At 37.6% G+C, this 24,250-nt stretch overlaps 3 protein-coding genes across 3 annotated transcripts; all 3 read right to left on the reverse strand.

Annotated features, from left to right (window-relative positions):
- Window positions 1–1,509: 1,509 nt before the first annotated feature.
- On the reverse strand, window positions 1,510–3,503 carry INS49_011299 (uncharacterized protein; the record flags this gene model as incomplete). The annotated part of the gene is made up of 3 exons (XM_043172018.1): window positions 1,510–1,918; window positions 2,002–3,406; window positions 3,500–3,503. The coding sequence occupies 3 exons, from the start codon at window positions 3,501–3,503 to the stop codon at window positions 1,510–1,512; spliced, it is 1,818 nt and encodes a 605-aa protein (XP_043023763.1).
- Window positions 3,504–5,844: 2,341 nt separating this feature from the next.
- INS49_011300 (uncharacterized protein) lies at window positions 5,845–7,006 on the reverse strand (the record flags this gene model as incomplete). The annotated part of the gene is made up of 4 exons (XM_043172019.1): window positions 5,845–6,119; window positions 6,197–6,436; window positions 6,577–6,826; window positions 6,887–7,006. The coding sequence occupies 4 exons, from the start codon at window positions 7,004–7,006 to the stop codon at window positions 5,845–5,847; spliced, it is 885 nt and encodes a 294-aa protein (XP_043023764.1).
- A 2,330-nt stretch (window positions 7,007–9,336) lies between these two features.
- INS49_011301 (uncharacterized protein) lies at window positions 9,337–12,538 on the reverse strand (the record flags this gene model as incomplete). Its single annotated transcript, XM_043172020.1, has 3 exons — window positions 9,337–10,344; window positions 10,401–12,187; window positions 12,253–12,538. The coding sequence occupies 3 exons, from the start codon at window positions 12,536–12,538 to the stop codon at window positions 9,337–9,339; spliced, it is 3,081 nt and encodes a 1,026-aa protein (XP_043023765.1).
- Between the last annotated feature and the right edge of the window lie 11,712 nt (window positions 12,539–24,250).

Below are 24,250 nucleotides of genomic sequence, written 5' to 3' on the forward strand. Positions count from 1 at the left end.
TCGCGTAGCGAACAGGCGACTAATAAAGCAGCCCGGTGCCCGGCTGACCTGCATGAACACAGTCAGCCATCTGCACGGGAGCTGCGAGAGCTGACAGGCCGGGTGGCCAGTGATGGGAGCTGCTATGAGGAAGAAGGAAGGGGTGGGGAGATGGCACTCCTTTTTCTCAATTTTTAGTATGTCCCGTCTGCCATTCTCCCCAACATTTCGCGTCGTCATACCTGAGCTTGCCGTCTAGTGACGATCTGTGGCTGCTTTTGCACTGCTGTGCGACTCATCCGATGAGAGCGAGCAAGTGCCCGTCGTAGCATAGTAGATCGCCCTGCCGAGAATCTCGAGACCGTTGAGCCCTCCACTATGGGACGGTCGTCCGAATAATCTCACGTCCCAATCGCTCGGCTGCCCTGAATGTCGCCCGGCAGAAAGCGGTTCCTAGTCATCTCGCGCGGCGCAGCCACTACACCCACCTATGACGCCAATGGTGAGCATATATCAAGTTCTACCACGTCTCGGTCGAAGACGGAAACTGGACCGGCTGTGGCTTTCTCACACACCACACACACCACCACCACTGCGCCCGTCAGACGCGCTGACGAATCTGGTCCGCTCGGCTCCCAACAGCTTGTGGGCCCCGCCTCGCTGCGCACCCAGAACGGCACCGGCCGGTTGGTGGCCTCTCGTACCTCCAACGAACTCAGGAGGGCGCCAGTCTGTCCTGATCGAGAAGCGGTAGGCGAGGCAAGCGACTTTTGGCCCATATTCTCTGGTGTACCCACTAGAGCTCCGTGAGGCGGCTGCCATTACGGGTGAGGCTACCAGAGTATCTTGGGTGAAGGATGCCACTGGGTTCTGTTCCGGTGGTGATCTTGAGGAATCAACCCCCTCTTGGTGCACGCTTTCATCCTTGGTAACTGCTAGCTGAGGTAGTATTGATCGTCGTCCGGTGGGTGAGGTTGAACGTTCCACTGCGTATGTGCTCCGCCTAAGCACAACCTCCAGCCCTCTGTGTGTCAGACGTACCTCATCTGGGCTCTTAGGCAACCCTCTCTCGCCGTCTTGTGTAGGTGCGTTGGGCAGTTCAGGCAACGACATGTTCTCTGCGGGGTGCCACGCATACAAGTGGACAGGTGAGACTGGCGGTGCTGTTCAAATTATCTAATCGGCCCCAATCTGTGTCTACCCATCAGTGCCGGCAGCCGCTCGAGCTACCCAGGGGCATACCTCTGGATGGTTGGCCCCGAGACACACGAAGAAACACTCGGCATACTGTAGAGAAAATTCCATGACAGCTATCAAGTGATGTTCGACACGTGTGATTGTCTCGGGTTTCATCAATACCACTCTCTTCAGTTCTCGAGTCCATGCGGACTATCATCCCAAACTGGCTCAACGCCAGATGCGGTTTGTTTTACGTTGGGACTGTGGAACCTTCCCGTCACAACAGAATGCCACGTGCAAACCCTGGCTATCCCTTCCTCTGATTCAAATCATGACTCCCTCCTACATCGCTCACGCTTTTATCTCATTAGCATCCTCCCCAGTCTGTTTGCTCTCTGGCGTCTTCGGCTGGTAATCTTCCTCATAGGTCATGAAGACATCATCGTTCACGTTGCGGTGCCTCCACCAGAAGATGGCAGTCTGCATGGCAAGCGCGATAGCCGGGGCGGCCCAGGCCCAGATGAGCGTGGGGTCGGCGATGGCCGGGACCAGGATCTGGCCCAGGGCGCTGCTCAGGGCCGTCATGAAGAGGAACAGTGCCACGACGGTGGCACGCATGTTCTCCGGGGCGCGGGCGTAGGCCAGCTCGTACGACGTGACGTTGACGAAGATCTCGGACATGGCGCCGAGCGCGACGTTGGGGATCTGCAGCCAGATGGAGATGGGCGCCACGTCGTCACAGCTGCTGGCGAAGTAGCCGCTGTTTTTGGGCAGTCGCGTTAGTGGATATGGTCAACGAGCCAGAGGAACAGCAGGTCACTGAGACAGTTGGAGGCCACTTACCATGGGCTGGTCGCGTACACGCGGTACTGGACGATGGCGCCGATGACGCCTGAGATGGTGGCCAAGACGAAACCAAATGTCATCCGGCTGATTCGTCCGAACCTGATCTTCCTGCGCTCGAGGAATGGATACACGAAGTGTGCCATGAAGGGCGAGAACACGATGATCACCAGGGGGTTGAAGTGACCCAGCAGGTCGTTCGGTGCGCCGTCGGAGATCATGCTCGCGCCCTGGTTGCTCTGGACGGCACCAACACCGCCATCGTTCAGGTTCCAGATAGGTATGTACAGGAAGATCTGGACTGCCTGCCAGGTGCGGCAGGTGTCATCGACGTCCTTCTCCGAGTAGGAGACGTGGATGTTCCTCTCGGCCAGTGTCGAGGGCCTCACATTGTCCCAGAGTTTCTTGGAGAAGACGTTGAACTTGCTTGCTTTCAATGCCGAGGTCGTGATCTTGATGAACCGGGTCAGGTCGGAGCCCTGGGGCTTCTTCCTGACTGTGCGCTTATACATGGCTGCCAGGAGGAATGGCAGGAGGAAATACACAACGCCCGGCACCAGGTAAGCGAGCCAGAAGCTGTGGTACTTCTCGATATACACGACGGCGATGGAGAAGAAGGCGCCCACGTTGATGAAGGCGTAGAACACAAGCATGATGTGGCTGATTGTTGTCTCCGGGTCGACGAGCACCTTCTCTCCAGACTTGAGCACCTTGGTGTACTCGCGTTGGTACTGGTACTGGTCGATGACCAATGGGGCAACGTTTGGCTTGAAGAGGCCGGCCCCGATGGCGAGGAGGATGAAGCTGACGAGGAAGGGCGCAACGCCCTTTCCGGCCTGCAACAGAGCGGGCGCAGCACCTCCTATCATGATCACGTGGGCGACGCCGCCAATGAACACACCCCACAAGATCGCTTGGTAACGACCGATCTTGGTATCGGCGATCCAAGCGCCGAAGATGGGAATAACAAAGGCCAGAAAGGTGAACAGGAGGCCCAGGGCCGAGGCGGCCTGGATGCCCAGGTTGAGGGCACCGGCGTGGGAGTTCGGCTTGCTGGGGTCGATGGCACCGGTGCCGGGCCCGCCCTCGGGCAGGGGGAACTGCATGTAGTTGTTGAAGGCGGCCTTGACGCCGTAGTAGGAGGCGCGCTCGGCCATCTCTACCATGCAGAGGGACCAGGAGGCGATTGGGATGGAGTCGTAGACCTTGCGCAGCGTCTTGCGCTCCTCCTCCGTGGGCGCCGGGTACGCCTGGTCGTCGAGAAGGGCATGGTCGTGGGCCCCTTCCTCCGTCGACGCCTGGGAGGCAAAGGTCTGGACGTGGCGCGCCTTGTCGGCGTCGTGGACGCCCTGGTCCGCGTCCGGCTCGACGACCTTCTGGACGTTGAGGCCGACGACGTTCTCAGCTGTGGAGATTTACTTCTGGTCAGTTCATGGACACGCTTCGACGTCCGACCGCAAAGGAGGCAGGACCGTGCACTGAACACCGGAATACATACCCATATTGGTAACCTGGTCTTTCCCGTGGCGGGTAATGGGAGATAGGTTCCTGGACTGGTCGGCAGGTCTGCAGGTCTGTGGTCACTCACTGGCAGACGCAGAATGCACGGGGAGGGGAGCGTGCCCGCCCTTTATCCAGCGATACAATACATACATACATACATACATACATACATACATACCTACAGACACACGCATTGCTATTTGCGTTATTACGTGCAACCTACCTACGGCACGTCGCAGCGCTCCGGTGCCTCTCTCCAGGACCGCCCTGACTCCTGACAGCCGTTGCCCAGAAGTGGAAGCTTGACCCGTGCTAAGCCGGTAACGAGCTTGGCCATGCTTGTTGCGCCATTGCGACGGTGGAACGGCTCTAGAGGGGACTCTGCACGCAGATCAGGGTGTCGAGTGCTTCTGTCTCCCGGGAGGTGGCGGGCAGCGTGGGCGGGCATGCGTGGTTTGTATAATTGCGTGATCGCAGGGTGATATGGCACCCATGATAGCGTCTGAGTCGACGTCTATTCGCCAAGAGCACTTGGTAAAGGAAAAGCTTCCCAGCCATGGCTAAAAAGGGAGATTATAACGGCGAGGTGGGGCCTGTTTTTGCTCGCGGGTATCCACCTTGGCGAGTCTTTCTCCCTAAACATACAGTAGTGTTTTTAAAAGACTGGGTTTCGGCATCTTCCTTGGATACAAGTATGCTGTCTCGCCAGCTGCCGCCAGCTGCCGTCAACGTCGACTGCCATTAACCCAGAAGAACAGACATAGTGTCTGTGCAGAAGTAATGGGCTTCTAGAGTTTCTCGGATCGATACGGACGGAGAGTCGCGATAGTCGAGCGAGTGTTTTGGAAGAGGGTAAGGGGGAGATCGACGGCGGGAGTGATCGCTTTTCGAACTGCATTACTCGTCCGAAAGGTTGTCGGCCTAGCCGCCGCGAAAAAAGAACTCGCTCTTGGCTCGTTGTTACTTAGTTTAGATCCTGGCCGCCGCTGTCAAAACAGGAAGGACATCTAGAATCCAGAATGCTAGCTCTCTGGACTGGGAAGACAGGTGGGGTTGGCAGCTTGTCCAGGGGCGGCAGCCGGGCTCGAGTGGGCACGCGACACGTCTGATATCCAGGCATCATGGTCGAGCTTGGTTCGCCAGGCTTGTTATCGTTCACTCGCGATGCTCATGAAACAGGGTGCAATCGTTGGTGATCGACCTGCCAGTGCCGCAATACCCACCACTTACCCAGCCTCCGATCCATACTCTACTTGGCACCTGACTTGGTCTCATTGCAGGATGCCATTCCAAATAATTGCAGGACCTGGGTGGCAGTGGCAGTGGCGACCCGAGTGGTCAGTTGCGGGCCGTGGACCGAGTCTTTGTGAGTCGCTGTCCACACCACCTTGACGAGCCGTACATCTTGGAAAGTACATCTAAAAATATACTCCATTATGACTGTTTGAGGCAGGACTTGACAGATAAATTCTACAAGACTATTCGATTGGATCTGGGTGGTCCGGCATAAACATTGTCTACTCTAGATCGCTGTCAACTGGACTTACTGCCGCTGAAGTCACGTACAAGACGACGCCTTACGACAGTCTCCCGCGCGATGGACCGTTCTAGTCTGCCAGTTCCTTCCTGCTCGAGCCAACGGCTGGCAAGGATACGGGGAGAGGCCGTGAACTCACGCATGTGGCTCTGTGAGCTGGGCTGAATCTCATGAAAATTAGTTTGGATGGTGAGAAAATCACACTTTGAAACTTTGAGTCTTGACATACCATTCGGTGCACCGTACAAATCCAGTGACTCGCCATGGATTGAGAGGCAACCCTGCGATCTCGCATCCTCACAGGTTCCGCCTAGTGTCTCCTGTTATGTTTCGGGGCTGACTGACGGCAGGCGATAGACTGCATTGCAATCTCTTCCCATGTCAAGTCAGATTCCACCGTTAGAATTAAATGGGATTATCTGAAATTTGTTCACTAAACATGGGTTCGAGGTTGGGACCACCCGCCAGAAGGTGTCAAGTCAGGCATCTCTTAGTATTCCTGGTTTCGAAGAGAGTGTGCAAGGAACTCGAGGACATATATTAAGGCTGAGAAATTAAGCTGCAGAGAGAGTGGTATCGTGGTATCCAGTCCAATGACAATTCGCGTTCCAAAATTAAACCTCCGTAATTACTGGGAAGCAGTTTGCTTCCCTGGGGTGATGACCCAACCCAACTCGTGTGAGTTTGCACCCCGCTTTGATTCGCATGCCCATACCAAGAGCAATGAACACGAAGTTGGCGATTTCGAAACTTTAGGCAGCATCTTCGCATCATTGACGTTGCTTTTACCGGCCATCGTTGCCTTACACCGCAGCGGGCGCTGGCTCACCGGTTACGGGCCCGCCAGCAGGGCCAGTGGCAGTGGTGCTCTTCTCAGGGTACGTGCCCTCGGAGGCCCTTACTCTTCCATACTGGGTGAAGGCGATGTTCATACGCCCATAGTCCCACTGGCGAGCCAGGAACAGGAACGCAACGGCCAGTACAGGTACCATAAGCAGGTCGAGAATGCCGAAGTAGATAAAGCTGGGCGTGACACCGATCCTGTTTCCTCCATCTGAGATGCCGAAAGCGATTGGGTCTAGATCGGGTTCAGAATTAGCACATGCCGGGCTTGATGGTGCAGGGGGCGGTGAACTGCCGTGCTGCTTCACTTACAGTTAAGCCAGAGAAGGTTGGTCCAGGCGGCAAGGAGAAGGTGATGACTATGAGCTGGCCCAAAGTCACGCGTGGCCAGAGATTGCCGGCCCTCGAACAGGGTGCTGTAGGCCAGAAGGATGTATGCCGCAGTGCCGAACGCATAGAAGCCCCATTTATACGTCGACGCCGTGTAGGCGGTGAACAAGTAAGACAAGACCCAGACCCAGGCGAGGGTGACGTTGTAGAGGATGCTCGTCCCTGTGGGTTGTCAGAACTTGATCTCATGTTCCCTCAACGCAAGCAATGGGACGTGGATATAGACTGTTGTCTCTTCTGTGAAACCATAACGGCCTTGACCAATGGCCGAGAATAACAGGAACACATATCGATATACGTACAAGAGATACCGCTAACAAGGCCAAGGGCGATAGTCACAACAGGGAAGGACACAACCCAATAGACATATTTGGCGAAGAAGATTTGACGGGTGCCGTTCTGGGTCTCATTGACTTGGCTGATGACATCCCAGGCCAGGTCTGAAGCCATGGCGTAGTAGGCGATGGAACCGACAAGGAGAGTGATAGCAAACAGATAGTGGAATATCTTTTCCTTAGATCGAGCCACAAAGGTCAAGCCGAAGAAGACGAGCTGTGATGTACGTCAGCCTCGAGTCCTCTGACAGATATCCCAGCAGTACTATAGACTCACGAATTCCAGCACAAAGACAGCTGTGACGGCCCATAGCCAGTCAGAGCCTCCCACTGAGAGAGCCTGATCCCCCGAAGGCGGGTTGATCTGTAGAGCCTTGTTTGATCTTGGTAGAATCATTGTGTCGACGGTGTGATGGGTTCGGACGGAGGAGACGATGAAGAAGCTTCATTCAGTACAGCTGAAAAGGTACCGTAGGGACTCTCAGGGATGAGTCTGTGTAAGCTCTTCCAAGATATATATCCTTAGGTTAAGGCAGCATGAGAAGGACAGTAGGGGCTGGGACGAGGGGAACTCCCCTTCTCTTATACCAGCGCGTGCGTGCGTCCGCGAGAAGGCCAAGACCATTCATAGCAGCATCGCACCGCATCTCAGGCCTGCTCGTTGGCGAGTGCCGAGCAGCCCGAGTTGGAAGCTAGCAGACCGAGTGGTGAGATAGATGGGCCCCAGCCGAAGTTTCCAGACAACCTCAACCTCGCGGCCGACCAACGGAATGGAAGCTCGCGGTCTCGAACGCAACTCTATGCCCGAGCGTCGAGCCTGCCCTGCGGCCAGCCGTTGCTTCTGCACATGCAAGTCCAGCTACGCTGGCGACCATCATGCATGCCGCCCTTCTTCCCTTGCCTGAGCAGCGCACGTCAGTCCCTCTCGCGCCAGAGACACGACACTGGCCGGCCCATCAACCTGCCCAGCTCAACGCTGATGCAGATCTGAACATGCAGACGGCACGCAAGCATGACGCGGAGTACCAAAGGAGCCCTTCAATTGTGGATTGACATGTCAACTGCCCTGCAGCCCGGGGGCGGTCATCGCTTGATCTCGACCACTGCTGGCGAGGCCGGCGCCGGAGGGCGAGGGCAGCCAGTCACACCGGAGCGGAAGCCCCGGGATCCAAGACCGCAACGAGACCTGGAAACCAGGGACGGGTTAGAAGCAGAATACTACCATGGGCTGGGCACACTGCTGGTTCTGTGCAGGTGACTCGGGTGATTGTCTGCTTGGGTCACGTTGTGATGACTTCATCCGCGCGAGCCGTCAAAATCGATGGGTGGGCCATCTTGCTGTCAAACAGCCCGCCCGGTTGCTCCGGAGCACCCCTGCCGGTCCGAGAACAGCGAGGCCGGCTCCCCATTCGACCACGGCATGGCTGCAGCCATGGGCAATCGAGATCTCGGCTCGAATGGGCAGAGAAAGCAACGGGAACATGATTGCTCGCCTCCGAGGACAAGAGGATGGGGGAAACTCTAATGTGTGCCCATCCCTGGTCTCTGCCCCCTCAGCGGCCGACCCGGTCTGCCTGTGCACTCTCCCTCCCTCAGTGATGCTGTGCGACATCTGGAAGTCCGACTTTGTATGCGAATGCCGTGCCCAGGTGGCGAGTTGCGTGCGGCCTGCTGCTCGAGGTGATTGATCACCTGCAGGTTGACCACTTACGTACAGACCGTCGCATTCGTTGGCGCCCCTCAACGTGCACACGGTTGAAGAGAGCTCAACGTTCCCAAATGGCATTGGCTCATGTCATTCTTTGTCAAAGGCGACCATGGTCTCTCCTTGTCCGGATCCTTTCCTAAGGCTACATCTCCATGGACAAGATGCTTGGAATATTTACTTTTTTGCTTGCCCCTTCAGGCCTGGGATCATACCAGCAGCCCAACAGCTCTCCAGGTCACCACGCGAGGAGGTCGTAAGCGGCAAGTGTCATGTCTTGCGATATCTTAGCCCAGCATCTGAGCACAAACAAACATGGCTGCTCCAACCCCCTCTCTTTTCCACCCACCCCCAGAGTCTCATGGGGAGTTCAAAAAAAAACCCGCGGAGAAAGTATCAAAGAAAGCATACAAAAGCATACGGCATTGAGACCGAGACTCCATATCTGATGACTATCGTTGAGCAGGGCATAGACCGATAGCTGACCTCTCCATATATGACTCTACATCACTATCTGTGCAAACCGATTTCGAGGCAGATGTATATATATACATCCATATATATATATTGTGTGTATGTGTATGCACATGTATACACACATACCTATAGATTAACTCACAGGGCCTTGCAAGACCGTGACCATATGGATATCCACCTGCAAGACAAGTTAAGCTTCGTGAGCAGAGATTCGGCGAAAGGGGAAGCACTCGTCTCAAAATGAAAGCATTCCGGGTATATTCGCTGTCCCATGTCGTTGTAGTATCTTATAGTCAGCCTCCGTTCTGGTCACAAAAGTACAAGTACCTCCCATTACCACTTCGTAGCCTGGCCTGGCCTGCCTCGAGGTTTTCAAGGCATCGTGCTCACGGGGTTGTGCCTCGCCCAATCCAATGCTTCATAACCGATATTCAGAGCGCCACCAAAATGCATCGAATAACAAGTACCACATTTCGCTCTGGGTGGGTTGGCCTGGAAAAAATTCATTGTGCAGCTGTTTCCGACTTGTTCGCCGAGGATGATTCCTAAAAACCTCTAGGCTGGCTGATCTGCCAGATCGCTGCCTTAGCCCTCTCCCTCACGTCCAGCTCCCCGTCGTCGCTCTCAAGAGTCTCCAGCTTGGTTAGCAGGCCGAGCTTCTTCAACTCCCCAGCCCGCTGACGGCTGCTATCCTCGTCATCCGGGTCATCGCGCCATGTCAGGTTGGTCATGAGGTGGCAGAGCGCCACGCGGACATCCTTGTCCTTGCTGTGGAACTGCTTGCCCAGGTCTGAGAGCAGCTTGGTCTGTGAGATCAGCACCTGTCGGTGGCGGGGCACGCTGGCTGCCATGTGCACCAGGATATATACGACTGCCGAGACGATGCGAGCCTGGGGGTAGAGGACACGGGGTTCACGGCTCATCGAGTACCGCCGGCCGAAGGGGTGAAGGTACTTGAGCTGTAGCTTCGAGTGTAAGATATCGAAGAAGCGGTCTTGGCCGAGGATGTTGAAGAGATAGTCGATCATGTCTGCATGATCTCTAGCCGAGTCGGTTGCTGACGTTGCGGGCCCTATGAGGTTCCGTACGAAGTTGAGTCCCTGCTCCTGCACCGCAAGATCGTCGTCGCGGACTTTACGCGTTAAACTCAGCTCTGTGTCGCGAAGCTCTGCAATCTTCCGCTCGGCCTGGCGCAGCCTTGGCGTGCGACCTTGTTCATCGCTCGTTGGTAATATGGACGTGTCGGGTAGTGCTGAACCGGAGTTTGAGCGTTCCTCGCCAGCCTGGGCCATCTCCACGTCCTCGTCCATGTCGTTTGCAGCTTGCTTTTTGGACTTTGTCGTGCGCTCGTACAGCGCGTCGTCTTCAGTATCGTCGCAGATCAAGTGAACCAGCCAGCCTGCGGAGAGCTCTTCGACACATTCCTTCTTCGCATCCATACCCACGCCATTGATCCAGTTCTTGAGAGCCCATAGCGCGTTCAGACGCAAAGCCGGATTCTGAGATCGCGTCTGCTCACAGAGGATCCTCATGACACCAACGCTATTGAGATACTTCGTCGTGTGAGTACTCTTTCCCAAGCTGCGACGGTCACTGGGTGGCCACTTACTTCTCTCATTGGTGCGACGTCAGTGACGAGATTACACATCAGGGCAGACGCCGCAATTTGGATATCGATGTCCGGATGGCGTAGAAGGCGAAATGCTGGAGTAGCGACCGCGTTATCTTCAAGGGTGGTCCGAAGAATGCTCACGCTCCTTGCGAGCATGCGCAAGGCGTGGCATGCTGCGACGATGACAGTGATAGGGTTGACTCCATATGCTGCATCATACCCACCACCCCCCACTGAAAGTTGCTTGGGCGATTTTGGACGCTCCTTATTCTTGGGGTTGGATGGATTCGGCGAGAGCGACTCCACGACGTACGGCACTATATCTTGTTCCACGAGAGCCTTGCGGTAGTCGTCCTTGCTCGCTGCTAATCCGGCAACAGCTTTCAGAGCATTCTCCCTCACACGCGTGCGATGAACCTGAAGAGGCAGCTGTCCCGCAGGGCCGAGGCGGCTTGTCGGTAACCCGATCTCACGCTCTCCCGTACTCTCACTCCCAGCATTTGGGCTCCATGCTTTGGACGACTTGCTTGTCAAAGGTTCGTAGGCACTCTTCAGATAACTGCTGACGATCTTCATACCGTCGCAATCAAATGCACATTTCTGGAGGAACTCGCTGTCAACAATCAATCTTGCCAGAATCGCCAGGCTGCGTTCGACAATGGACCAGTTGCCGGCAGTCTTGGAATCAACAAAGGTTGCTTCAGAGGCAGCACCACAGGTGATACCAATGTCTTCCAGGGTTTGAAGCAGTATCGGCACGATTAAGTGACCCATGTAGGCCTCCCTGGACTTGTTGGAAAGGCCGGCCCTGTGGAGCGATGTGAGCACTGATGCAGCCATGATCCTCTCCATGCCCTGGGCCGACCGGACCGTGTATATCAACCACGGTATTAAAGCGCTCTCTGTCTCTTCGACGACACCCTCTGCATTTGCTCCAGCTGTATCAGCCTGGGTTGTGTCCCAGTTCAAAGATGAAGCAATCCATTTGATGGACGGTGCTTTTGAGGAAGCCAGATAATCTCTCGACGGAGGCGACCCTAGCGGTGGGAAGGAAGATACTCCTGTGCCCTTTGCTTGGTATTCCGGCACCACAGGAAGGAAGCAGTCCAAGGCGCCGAGGTCTTTCGACGCTGTATTGCTCAATCCAGCAACCTCAAATGAGTTGACGCATGCTTTCATGCCCTTTGACCGCCGCGGCGACCCAGGATGGGGAAACACAGCGACCAAGGCTGGGGCATAGACGAAGACGGAGGCCCTCCAGCGGGAGTCCCCTACTATGGCAGATAACGCTTCCAAGATGGCGGTTACATCCGTGCTCGGAACAGCTGGGCTAGGGATCAGGTCCAACACCCCTTCACTTCGAGCAACAGTCTCTGCGCCGGGAACCACGAATCCCCGGGCTACGACTGCAGCTGCCAGGTTCGTTGCCAAAGCTTCTAGTATGCCGTGATTCGTTAGATCAACCCGGGAGCGCTCTTCTCGGCATAGCAGACCGATGAGCCTTGCCGCCAGATTCTTTTGAGTTTGTACGGTTTGGTTTGTTCCGGGATTCGTCAAAATGTCGCAGAAGGCATCGAGGAGTACCGGCACAAAGGCAACACCTGCCAGATCAGCGATGTCTGTAGCGGAGGTGGGTGGAGCCAGAGTCGAGGCTTCAGCAATATTCACAGCAGCTCTTAGGGCTGCGACAACGACCCGAGGTGGGTTGTCGACTGGAGGTATGTTCGATAATATGGCGGACAAGGCGCCAGCTGCGAGTATGGGAGCCAGGAAAGCAAAGCCACCTGCGAATCGTTGTTAGCTGCGGCGACACAGGTTGTCCTCGGCGCAGAGCCATGGGTTGCCGTACCGTTTGCAAGGCTGGCAAGAATCTGGAGTGCTTGCAACCGCACCGATTCCTCGCCGGTCAAAGGTCTCGAGGGCGGTATGCGACCTCGACTGCTGTCCTTTCCATTTGTGCTTGGAGAAGATCTGCTGGATTCCAAGATTTTAACGACAGGCTCGATGATCCCGTTCTCGACCCACTTCTCCTTTTTCTGATCGTGCCCGACGATTTCATTCTTCAGAGTCCGTAGAGCGGATAGTTGCTCTTCCTGGTCGGGTGATAACAGAGCCGTGATGTGAAGGCGCGCCATGGCAGGCGATGTCGCGCAGGATGGGCCGGGAGAGCAGACAGCCTTGCCGATGATGATGATGAATTATATTGTACAGCGAGGACGACAAGAAAAAGGCAGATGGTGGTTCGGAGAAGGCGTCGCTTTGCTCGGGGTCGGACGTGGGCGAGAGGTTGAGTGAGCTAGAGCGAAATGCTAGACTGCTCACTCCAAGAGGATGGATTGCTGATTTGCTCGGGCCGGCGCGGCACGCAGACAGAGTCAGACGAGGCTTTGCCAATCTTTCGTGGACTGTCCAAAATGGCGGGCAAGGCTGTCAGGACCGAGGTTACCGTCCGGCTGTCAATCTGGCGGGGGCTTGGGGCGACGGCGGAACCAAAGATGGTCGGAGTGCATTCATTCAAATTGACCGTCAGGGCCCGGGTTCTGGAGCTGGGCCACGGCGCATGGCGTCATGAAATGGGGATGGGAGATGGAGATGGAGAGCGTGTTCTCCTCCGGGGACAAGGGCCCCTGCCTGTCAGCAGCCGCCGCAGCTAGGTCTAATGCGGCCGGCATTCTCTGCCTTCTCCAGCCCGCGTGTGGAGGCGGGTGTACTCGACCACGGCATGCACGGGCCAAAGCCTTGATCATCGGCCTGTGATTATCAGCCCGCCTGCCTACAGTTATAACAAATCTGCGAGCCAGGACCCGTCACTGTTACGTACCTATCTATCTACCTACTATACTGTTGAATACGGAGTAGTCACTAAGAACCACAAGATTGGAGGGTAGACACCTAGGTAGACTGCTACTTTGCTCCTTCTGTACCGTGTGCGCAAACAGTTGTCAATGACAGCACAGCCTTCTAAGTGCCTTCAAGTAGGTACCCATATAGTCACCCGTAGTAAGGAGCCAGCCCTAAATCTGGAATGGCCATAAGGCCAGAATATAACTATGCTAAAGTAAAGAGGGGGTGAGTTTAAAGTAAGCTCTACTTGTAACGGTCCTGAGTAACGCTAATGCAGAATAAAAGCCATAGCTAAACTAGGTTTAATAAAGAGAGAAGAAAAGGAAAAACACTAACAAAATCCCTGATTTCCATAGCTTTATAGCCGGAAATCCCTGAAAGATTTAGCTCATTAAATCCTTATATATATAGGCCATGCTTATAATATTATTAAGTTTAGCTAATCTTAGCTAAAGTTACTTTATATATAATTATAATAAGGATTTTAAGCAATAAAATATATTAAATTAATAATTTAAATCTTAATTTAAGTTAAATATTAAATATATAAATTATAATTGAAATTATAACTTAATAAAATTTTATTTTTAAGTAAACCTTTTTAAATATAATAATTATAAAAACTTAATTTAATATATAAAATTTAATTAATAATTTTTTTAATAAAATTTAAAAAATATAAAGCAACCTTTAACCTTAAATTAATTAAAAATTTATATAAAACTTTAAATTAAGTAAGTTATAAGAAAAATAAAAAATATAAAGTTATTATAATAAAATAAAAATTACTTTAATTTTTTATTTAATTATTATTTAAATAACTTAAAATAATAATAATTAATATTACTTTTTTTTAATTATATATTTTAATAAACCTTTTTTTAAAAAAATTTATTACTTTAAATTTTTTAATATTAAGCAAAATTTAAATATACTTAATATTAAAGTTATAATAAAAAAAATATATAATAAAAAAATAATATATAATATAAAAATAATATATATAATATAATTTTTTATTTAATTTATAACTTAATTATATATTTATTATAAAATATGTAATATCTTTATTTATAACTTTAATTTTTAATTATTTAATATTATATAATTTTATATATTACGTTTTATATTAATATATTTATTATTAGCTAAGTTAATATGTATTAATTAATAGCAAACTAGTTATATTTAAATTAGCTATATAAAAGAAAAAAAGGTTGTAATTATAAGCTGCAAAACCTTTCTTTAGCTATAAATTATTTAAGGGTGGTTATATATTATTATATATAATCCTTGCCTGCCGGTGCTTTATCATTAATTACTTATAATGCATGCCCTTAAAAAGTATATAAGAAAAAAAAGTTAAATTAAACTTAAAATTATTAAGTTTAAATTTATTAATTAATTAAATTAATTAAAAATATATATTTGTTTAATTATATTAAGTATTTATAAAAAATAAATATATAAAAAGGCTTAAGTTATTATTAAAAGGTTAAAAGTTAATTATTTTATTAAAGTATATAATTAATAAATAAGGATTATTTTAATAATTATATATAATAAATTATTTTAATTATATTAATTAATAAAGTATAAATTATTACTTTTATTATATAAATATTTTATTTATAATGCATTTTATAAACTTATACTTTTATTATTTATAATGCTTAAGTTAAATAAGAATTAAATTAAATTTTTAAATTAATAATAATATTATTTAATTTTTAACTTATAATATACTTTAATTTAATTTAACTTTAACTTAATTATATTTAATTTTTATAATTAAATAAAAATTAATTAATTATTAAAAAAAGATAAGTAAAATAAATTATAAAAGTTAATAAATAAGGTATTTAAATAAAGAAAAAAAGTTAAATATAAGGAATTATTAAGAAATTATTTAATATTAATTAAGTTAATAAATAAAAATATATATAAGATTAATATATAAATATTAAATTATAAAATTTAATTAAAAATATTTATTAAATATAAGCTAATAACTTAAGTATTTATAAGGAAAATAGCTTGCATTATTATCTTTAAAAGTAAAATTCTTAATATATAAACATTATTATTAAAATTTTAAATATAAAGTATTATTTTAAAAGAATATATAATTAAAAGCTAGTAAATTATATTACTTTATAAGGTAATTTATAAATAATTAATAAAAGGAAATTAAACTTTTATTAATTTAATATATTTTTTATTAATAAATATAAAGATTAAATTACTTTAATAATTTCTTTTATAATTTTATTATAATTAAGTTAATTTATTACCTTTTTTTATTAATTTTTATAATAATATATTTTTTAATCTTAAAAATAAAAAATAATATTATATTTATAACTTATTAAATAATATAATAATAATATAATATTTTTACTTTATATTATATATAAGGCTAGCGCAGCCTTAAGTTATTAATTATTATATAAATAAAAATAATGGTTTTAAGTTTAAGTTTTAATTTAGCTTTTTCTTTTTATTTAAATAAATAATTATTTTTAATTAATATAGTTTTATATTTTAATTATAATCTTATTAATATTTATAAGCTGCTTAAAAGTTTTATTTAATATATTCTTTATAACAATATTTCTTAAATTATAATTATTAATAATTTATTAAATTTTAAAGATTTTATATTTCTTATATAATTATTAAAATATTATTAAATTAAGTATAAAGCGTTTTTTTTAATTAAATTAAGCTTAATTAAGTATTTATATAAAGAATATAAATTTATATAAATTATAAAAAGAATAATATTAATATTAAAATAAGTAGAAATTTAATATAAAATAATTATTAAAATAATATTTATATTAAATTTATAAATTATATTATAAATCTTAAAAGTTAAAATGCTTTTAATAACTTTCTTATATTTAATAAAAAATTAATAAATAATATTATTATAAATATTTAATTTTATAAAGCTATTACCTTAAGTTTTATTATTAATAATAATAATAAAGCTTATTTAAAAGTTAAAATTTTAATTATTAATAAAAGAATTATTAATAAAAGAATTATTAATAAAAATAAGTAATTTAATTATAATTAAGTTAAGTAATATATATTATATATTATATTTAAGATAATTAACTTATTATTAAAGCTTTTTATTAAGCTTAATATAATTTTCTTTACTTAAAGTAATAATTTAAATAGCTATAAATAAATTAAATATAACTTTTAATTAATAAATAAAAGTTAAATAAGCATTATAAAGTTATTACTTAATATATTATTATTTTTAATTAAGAAAGATAGTTTAAATAAAAGTAATCTTTAAACCTTAGCCCTTTTAATATATATTAATAATATTATTCTTTATAATAATAATTTTTATATTATTAAAGTTAAGTATTATTATTAAAGTTAAGTATTATTTTAAAAATAAGTATTATTTTAAAAATAAGTATTATTTTTAGCTTATATTAAATATTTACTTTCTTAATCTTTTTTTTCTTTATTATTAAAAATATTAAAATAATAATAAAAAAAGTATTATTTATTTATATAGCTATAATGTTAAAATTATTTATATTATTATTTAAAATAAAAAAGTATAAGTTATAAATAAAGATAATTATACTTAATATCTTATAATAATATTTATAATATATTATTTATTAATATATATTAAACTTAATAATATTATATAAAGATTTAATAATATATATAATAATGTTAAAAAAATACTTATTATAAATTTTTAATAATAACCTTATAAATATTATATATTTAAGCTTTAATTTTAATTATAAATAAACTTAAATAATATTTTAAAGTTAATATATATTTTTTATTAAAAAAGAAATAATATGAAAATAATTAAAAGTTATTAATTTAATTATTAAATAATAAAGAAGTAAATAAGAATTTCTTTTTTATTATAATTATTATAATTAATTATTATAAAATATAACTTTTTATAAAGCTTTTTAATTTTACTTTTTTAATTTAATATATTATTAAAATTTAAAAAATATATATTATTATATATCTTTTTATTATAAAATATAAACTTAAAGATATTATATTTAATTAAGTTTAATACTTTCTTATAATTAAATTCCTTAAATAAGTTTTTAAGTATAATAATTATATTATTTTATTAAAGCTTTAATATAAGTTTATAATTATCTTTTTTATATTATATAATAAATATTTAATTAAAAAATGCTTAAATAATAAATATTTATATTAAAAATATTTTAATAAAAGTTTTTAGCTTATTTTTTACTTTTAAAAGTTATTTTTATTGCCTTAATTTTAAAGGATTTAAATATATATTTAAAAGATTTAACTTAAAATATATAATATATTATAAATTATTATTTAATTATAAAGTTTAAATTATAGCATTTTTTATTTTATTATAATAATATAATTATATTATTATAAATTAAAAAGTTATTAAGCTATTTAAAAATTTTAATATAAAGTTATAATTATTAATAATAAAAAGTTTATATAAACCTTATTATTTATTCTTTTCTTATTATATTTTTATATTATTTTATAATAATAAATTAAGAATTTTTATAATATTAAGTTTATTATAAATATTAAAAGTTATATTTACTTATTATTTAATATTTATTTTTCTTAAAAACTTTATTATTATTTTAATAGCTTTAACTTACTTTTATATTAAAAAAGTAAAAGTTAAGTTTTTTATAAAATATAAATAAGCTTTAAAAATAAATAATATAAATATAATTTTTTTAAAGCTATAAATATTATTAATAATCTTTATTATTATTTAAAAGATAATCTTTTTTATATAAATAATAATTAATTTAATATATAAAATATTAAATATTTAATTAAAAAAAAGTATAATAATATTTAATTTTATTAATAAATTAATAAGCTTTTATTAAAACTTATTTATAAATAATGTTTATTATTTATATTATTCCTTAAAACTTAATAAATATAAAGTTAATATTAATATTATAAAGAATTTAATTAAAAGGGTTAAAATAAATATTAATTTAATATTTATAAAATACTTTTTATATATCTTTAATTAAAAGTAACTTAAGAAATTAAGTTATTTAAAATATTATTATTAAATTAATAATATAAAAAATAAATTTATTTTTAAAAAGATATATAATATTAATAATAATCTTATAATTAAAATTATAATTATTTTTTAAAATAAACTTAAATTTTTATAAAGCAAAAATTATAAAATTAATAATAATAATAAAACTTTATAATAATTTTTAAAGTTTTTATTTTTATATTATATTTAATATGTTTTAATAAGTAATTAATATATTTAATTAATAAATATTTAAAATATTAATATAATTAATATAATTCCTTTTTTATAAAGAATATAATAAAAATATATAAAAAATATTATAAATATCTTTATTTTTAAATATTTAAAAATATTTTTTAAAGCTATTTAATTATTATTAAATTAATTTATTTATTATATTTTATGTGGGAATAATGGGTGTCGTTTGTATGGAGGACTATTTGGGATTAGGCAGCTTTAACCCGTTAGGATACCCGGCAGGCAGCAGCCCTGGCGCTATATATAAAATAGCTAGCATAGTTAAGCCTTCTGCCTTCCTTCCTTCCATAATTAATAATAATTAATCATTATACCAATTAAACATTATATTGCAATACATAACTTAGCTAATATTAATTAATAGTTATAAAGGTAATTATAAATTAGCAAGGCTTAAAGAAATAACCTTTTAGTTATGCTAATTGGCATTATTAATATTGCGAATTTATATAGCGCAATTTATAATAATGATGATACTTAATATATAAAAAGGTAGTTATTATAGCAAGAAATTATAACAAACTTCCTTACCCTTAATATATATGCATTTATTATGCCTTAAATAACCTTAATAATAACTTTTAAATTTAATAGCCATAATTAAAAGAACTAAATTAACATTTATTTTTATTAATAATATATTTACTTATATCCCATTATATAAATAAACGTAAAGAAAGGAATTAATTTATCTCTTAATAGCTAAGTTATAAAAGTAACCTTTAACTTTTTTATTTTCCCTTAATACTACCTATTTCCCCTTCTTACTACTCTCTTTCCTAAATTAAACACACCTTTATTATCACTTTATTAAAACGATAAGATGATAAATATAATAAGCAATATTGCCAGCTAAAATAATTTATCGATATTAATTATAATAAACCATACTTTTATATTTAAAAGCATTATTAAAATATTTAATCCCTTAGTATGAATAAATCCCTTAGGATTTCTTAATAGCAAATAATACTTAAATATTTATATTTAAGGCTGAATTTAAGCTATAGCATATATATTAAATAATAAGGCATATAAGGCGTTTATTAAGGACTTTCATAGCTAAATTAAGCCAATATTTACATAAGTTAATAAAAACTTACTGCGCATTATTAAAAAAACTCTTTAAGTTAAGGGCATTTATACTTAAGGAGTAAATACTTTAAGGGGATTTATATATATCCTTAAAGCATTAAACTATCCTAAATAACTAATAAATTAAAAGCAAAAATACCACATTATATTTAAGATTAATTAAATTTAAAATTATAATTTAAATATTTATATTATCCCTAACTTTAATTATATATTAATAAAAAATAAGGAACTACTTATTAATAATAATTCTCCTAATCTTAAACTACTTAAACTACCTAACCTACCTAGTAATAGCAGCGAAGGCGATGATGGCCCTTTAGGACTTCCTAATTCATTAAGGGAAGGCAGCAACCTTTCTTTAGCTAATAACTTTTATATAGCATATAATCATTATGCCCTTTTACCTTTAATAAAAATAAAGAACTTCTTACTTAACTTAAATATAGCAGTTAACTTAAGTAAATATTATTATAAAGATAAAATATTTATTAAAGAATTATATAATATTCTTAATAATAAAATCCTTCTTTTCTATAAGGCTTATAGCAATTTATAAATTTAGCCTTAATAGTTTAAGGCAGCTTTTTTATATATGCTTAAGGAATTAATAAAGATATATTATACTTAAATTATTAACTAAGAGAATTTATTTACTTAAGCATATAAGAAACTTAAGAATTGCTTTAATATAAATAATAATTATTATAATTATTTTATAAATTAAAATACTTTAATTTTCTTTACTTTTTAATAAAGGAACCTAAATAAGAGTTATATAAATATTCTTTAAATGCTTATTAATAAGATATAGCTTTGCTATAAAGTATTTAAGTATATTATTTATAAGGATGGCCCTTTATAAAATATAATTTTATAAGCAGTATAAGGCATTTTTAAATTTTACTATATTATTTTAATAGCGCTAATAAATATTAAGCAACTTTACTTTATTTTGCAATAATATATTAAGATATTAAAGGCTTAAAACCCTATATTATAGTATATAATTATAGGAAATGATTAATAAGCTTATAAATAAGGCTATATTAATAGTTATAATAATTAGGATAATAATAATTTAATTATTATAAATATTAAAAAGCAATATTATCTTAATAGGCGATATAATAATAATAATTAATACTTAAGGTACCCTTAACCTTCTTTTAAAAATAACGGCTTTTAATTTAACTTCCGCTTAAGCTAGCCTTATTAATTTAAAGGCAGCGGCTATAATAAAGGACCTTATAAAGGTAATTATAATGGTAAATATCGGCTTAGTAAAGGCAATAATAGTAATATATAATATAAAAAGAAAAAGTATTTTATATACCATAAAGAGAAATATTAATTAATAAATTACTTACTTAAAGATTAATAATATGCTAAAGCTATATATATTTATATATATAAGGATATTAAATAATAAGTTAATAATAATAAATTTAATATATTTCTTATTAATTTTAAAGGTCTTAACTTTAAAGCTGTTAGCATTATAATAACTTTGGTTATTAATAATGGCGAAAAGGAGCATACTTATTATACCTTTTTAATGAATTAAGCCTTTCTTTATAACTTCTTTAATAGTATAAGCGGCTTTAATATTTGCATTAACTTTAAAAACTATTTAATAATAAAGATATTTATTATTTAAGATTAATACTCTTATTAGCAATATTAAGGCATTATGCTAAATATAAGTATAGCAATATTCTTAATAATTAAATATAAGCAATTTTAAGCTTTGCAATATTAAGTATTTTCTATATACTTAAACATTATATAAGCTAGCAAAACATAAGTATAATTTAGCCTAAGCTTACTTATTAAGTTACTTAATGTAATATAAGTTAATACTTTAATAAAACTATTAATATTTTATATTATAAATAAGCCTATTTCCTTCCTTTTTTATATTTAAAATATAAATAAAAACTCTCTTTTCCTTTAAAATATTACTAATAAGGTAGTTTAATAAAAAGATAGTTACTTAAAGAAGACTTTCTTAATTACTTAAAAGTAAAGATATTTATAGATTTTCCTTAATATAGGAAGCGATAATATATTAATAATATTCTTAATAAAAACAAAGCTTTAATAACTTTATTATAAGTTTAAATACCCTTTAATTAACTATTTTTTGCGCCTCCTTATTAATGCTAATTATAGCAATATTAATCCTTCCATCTTAAAAGTAATTTTTAAATTTTATTATTATTATTAACTTTATTTCATAATACTATAACGTTTTAAGTTTAATCTTTGGAATAATATTAACTTTAATTATAAAATTATTATAAATATTATATATTTGCTTAATTTGCTTATTTTATAAGTTATTAATTTAGCAACCTCTTTTTAAGCCAAGCAATTTCTTATCTCTTTTTTTATAAAGGATATATAAAAGGCTATTTAATAATGCTAAATAAATACCTATTTAGGACTTCCTAACCATATTATTTATAATGCTAAAACTAACTTTGCCTTAGCAGAATTCTAAAGCATTATATAAATTATAGGCATTACTTATAAATAAGTGCTAATAAAGGTATATTAATTTATTAGCAAGGTTAAAAGGTATTATGCTTTGCTTTAATAAGCTTTTAACATTCTTTATGCTAAACTTTTAGGGATTTATATTAAGAAAGCTATTTTATAAATGGCTATTAAGGCAATAAATAATATAGTTAGCCTTAATAGCATTATTTTAATACTCCTTATCTTTAGCGTATATTTAAGACTTATAAAAGATTTTGCATTAACTCTCTTAATTCTTAAGAAAGCAATAGCTATTTAAAAAGCTATAAGAAAGCTATATAAGGTTTATACTAAATAGTAAGTTAATATAGCTTTAAATACTTATAACAGCTTAAATATTATAAAAGTGTTAGGTTTTCCACTATAAAGTAATATATAAGTATGGCGAAAAAAGCATGATTAATAAGGATTATATAAGTTGCTTAACATTAATAAATATAACCTTATATTAAATCTTTTAAATGGCCTAATAATCTTTTAATTAATATTAATTTAGCCATATTATTAAGATAAGAATAGCAAAGATAATATTTAGCTAGTTTTTAACTTAAATAATATTTTTAATAAACTTATTTAATTTAAACTAAATTTAATTTTAGCGATATTAAAACTATCATAACCTTAATAATATAGATGGCTTAAGGGATTAAAAAATAAGTTAAAAGAAATATATTTTACTTAGCAAAAGGTTAAGAATTATAATTTCTCTTTAAAGCTTTAATATAATGATATAATTAACACCTTAGGTAACCTATTTAAGGAGTTTAATTATAAGAAGATTACGAAGTTAATTAGCAATAATATCTTTTACTTTAAACGCTTTAATTTTAAAACGTATAAAAATATCCAGCTTTTTAAATTACGCATTATTTATAAAATTAAGGGTAAGATTAAGAAGCTATATAAGAAATCACAGCTTATTATTGCTAGATATAGTAATAAGGATAAGCATAATATCCTTATATAATCTTTAATTATTTAAAGAGCTAATTAAAGGCTTTTAATTACTTTAGCTTTATTCCTTTTAGCATAAGGCTTTTAACTAAAACTTTAAAATATTACTTAAGTATATCCTTAGTTAAAGTTTAAACTTAAGCAACTTATTTTATATTACTTACCCCTTAAGATTTAAGATAAATACCTTTTTAAAACTATTATATAAGTTATTAAATCGCTTTATAGCATTATTAAATTTAATATATATTAATAAGCAACTTATTATAAGTTTTATTATAATAATTTAAATATAGTTATCTTAGCATATAACCTATGCCTCTTAATTGCAAATTAAGGAAAGAATGTTTTTATTATTATTGCTATGCAAACTAATAATACTTTATCCCTTAATATTTTAGCATTTTTAAAGCTAAAAGAATAAAAGATTAAAAAGGTAAATATTTAATGTAAGCTAAAAGAGATACTTATTTTTAATAAGTTATTCATCTTTAATAATATAATTATAAGCATCTTTAATAAAGGCACTTTATATCTTTATTAAAAGGGTTAAGGTAAGAAGATTATGCTTATTAATAGCAAGGCTAATAATTATACTTAATAATATATAAAGTAATATATATAAAGAGTATATTTTACTTTTATTTATTAACTTAAGGTAGCGTTTAACTTATTAATAGTAGCTTAGATTTAAGAGCCTTTTTATAAGGACTGCAATAGGCTAAATTATCGGCTATAATAATAAGCTGATAACTTAAAGCATAGACTTTAATATATGCCCTTAAATCTATCCTAAGCTAAACTAATAATCTTTATTAATAGCTTATTTACTAATAATAAGGACTTTAGCTTATAAATTAACTTTATTATTGCATTTATAAATAAGATATAAACTTAATAAGCTTTTAAATAAAATATTAAAGGTAATATTATCCATTAATTCTTAATAAAGTATTAAAGAGTAACCTAAAGCGTTTTGGCTTTAGAAATTTACGGCATAATCAATAGCTTTAACATAGCTATAGTGCTAGCAGCTACTTTGCGCCAAATCATTATATATTTAAAC

This window comes from Diaporthe citri (assembly GCF_014595645.1).
Source record: "Diaporthe citri strain NFHF-8-4 chromosome Unknown scaffold_5, whole genome shotgun sequence".
In the NCBI taxonomy this organism is placed as follows: Eukaryota; Fungi; Ascomycota; class Sordariomycetes; order Diaporthales; family Diaporthaceae; genus Diaporthe; species Diaporthe citri.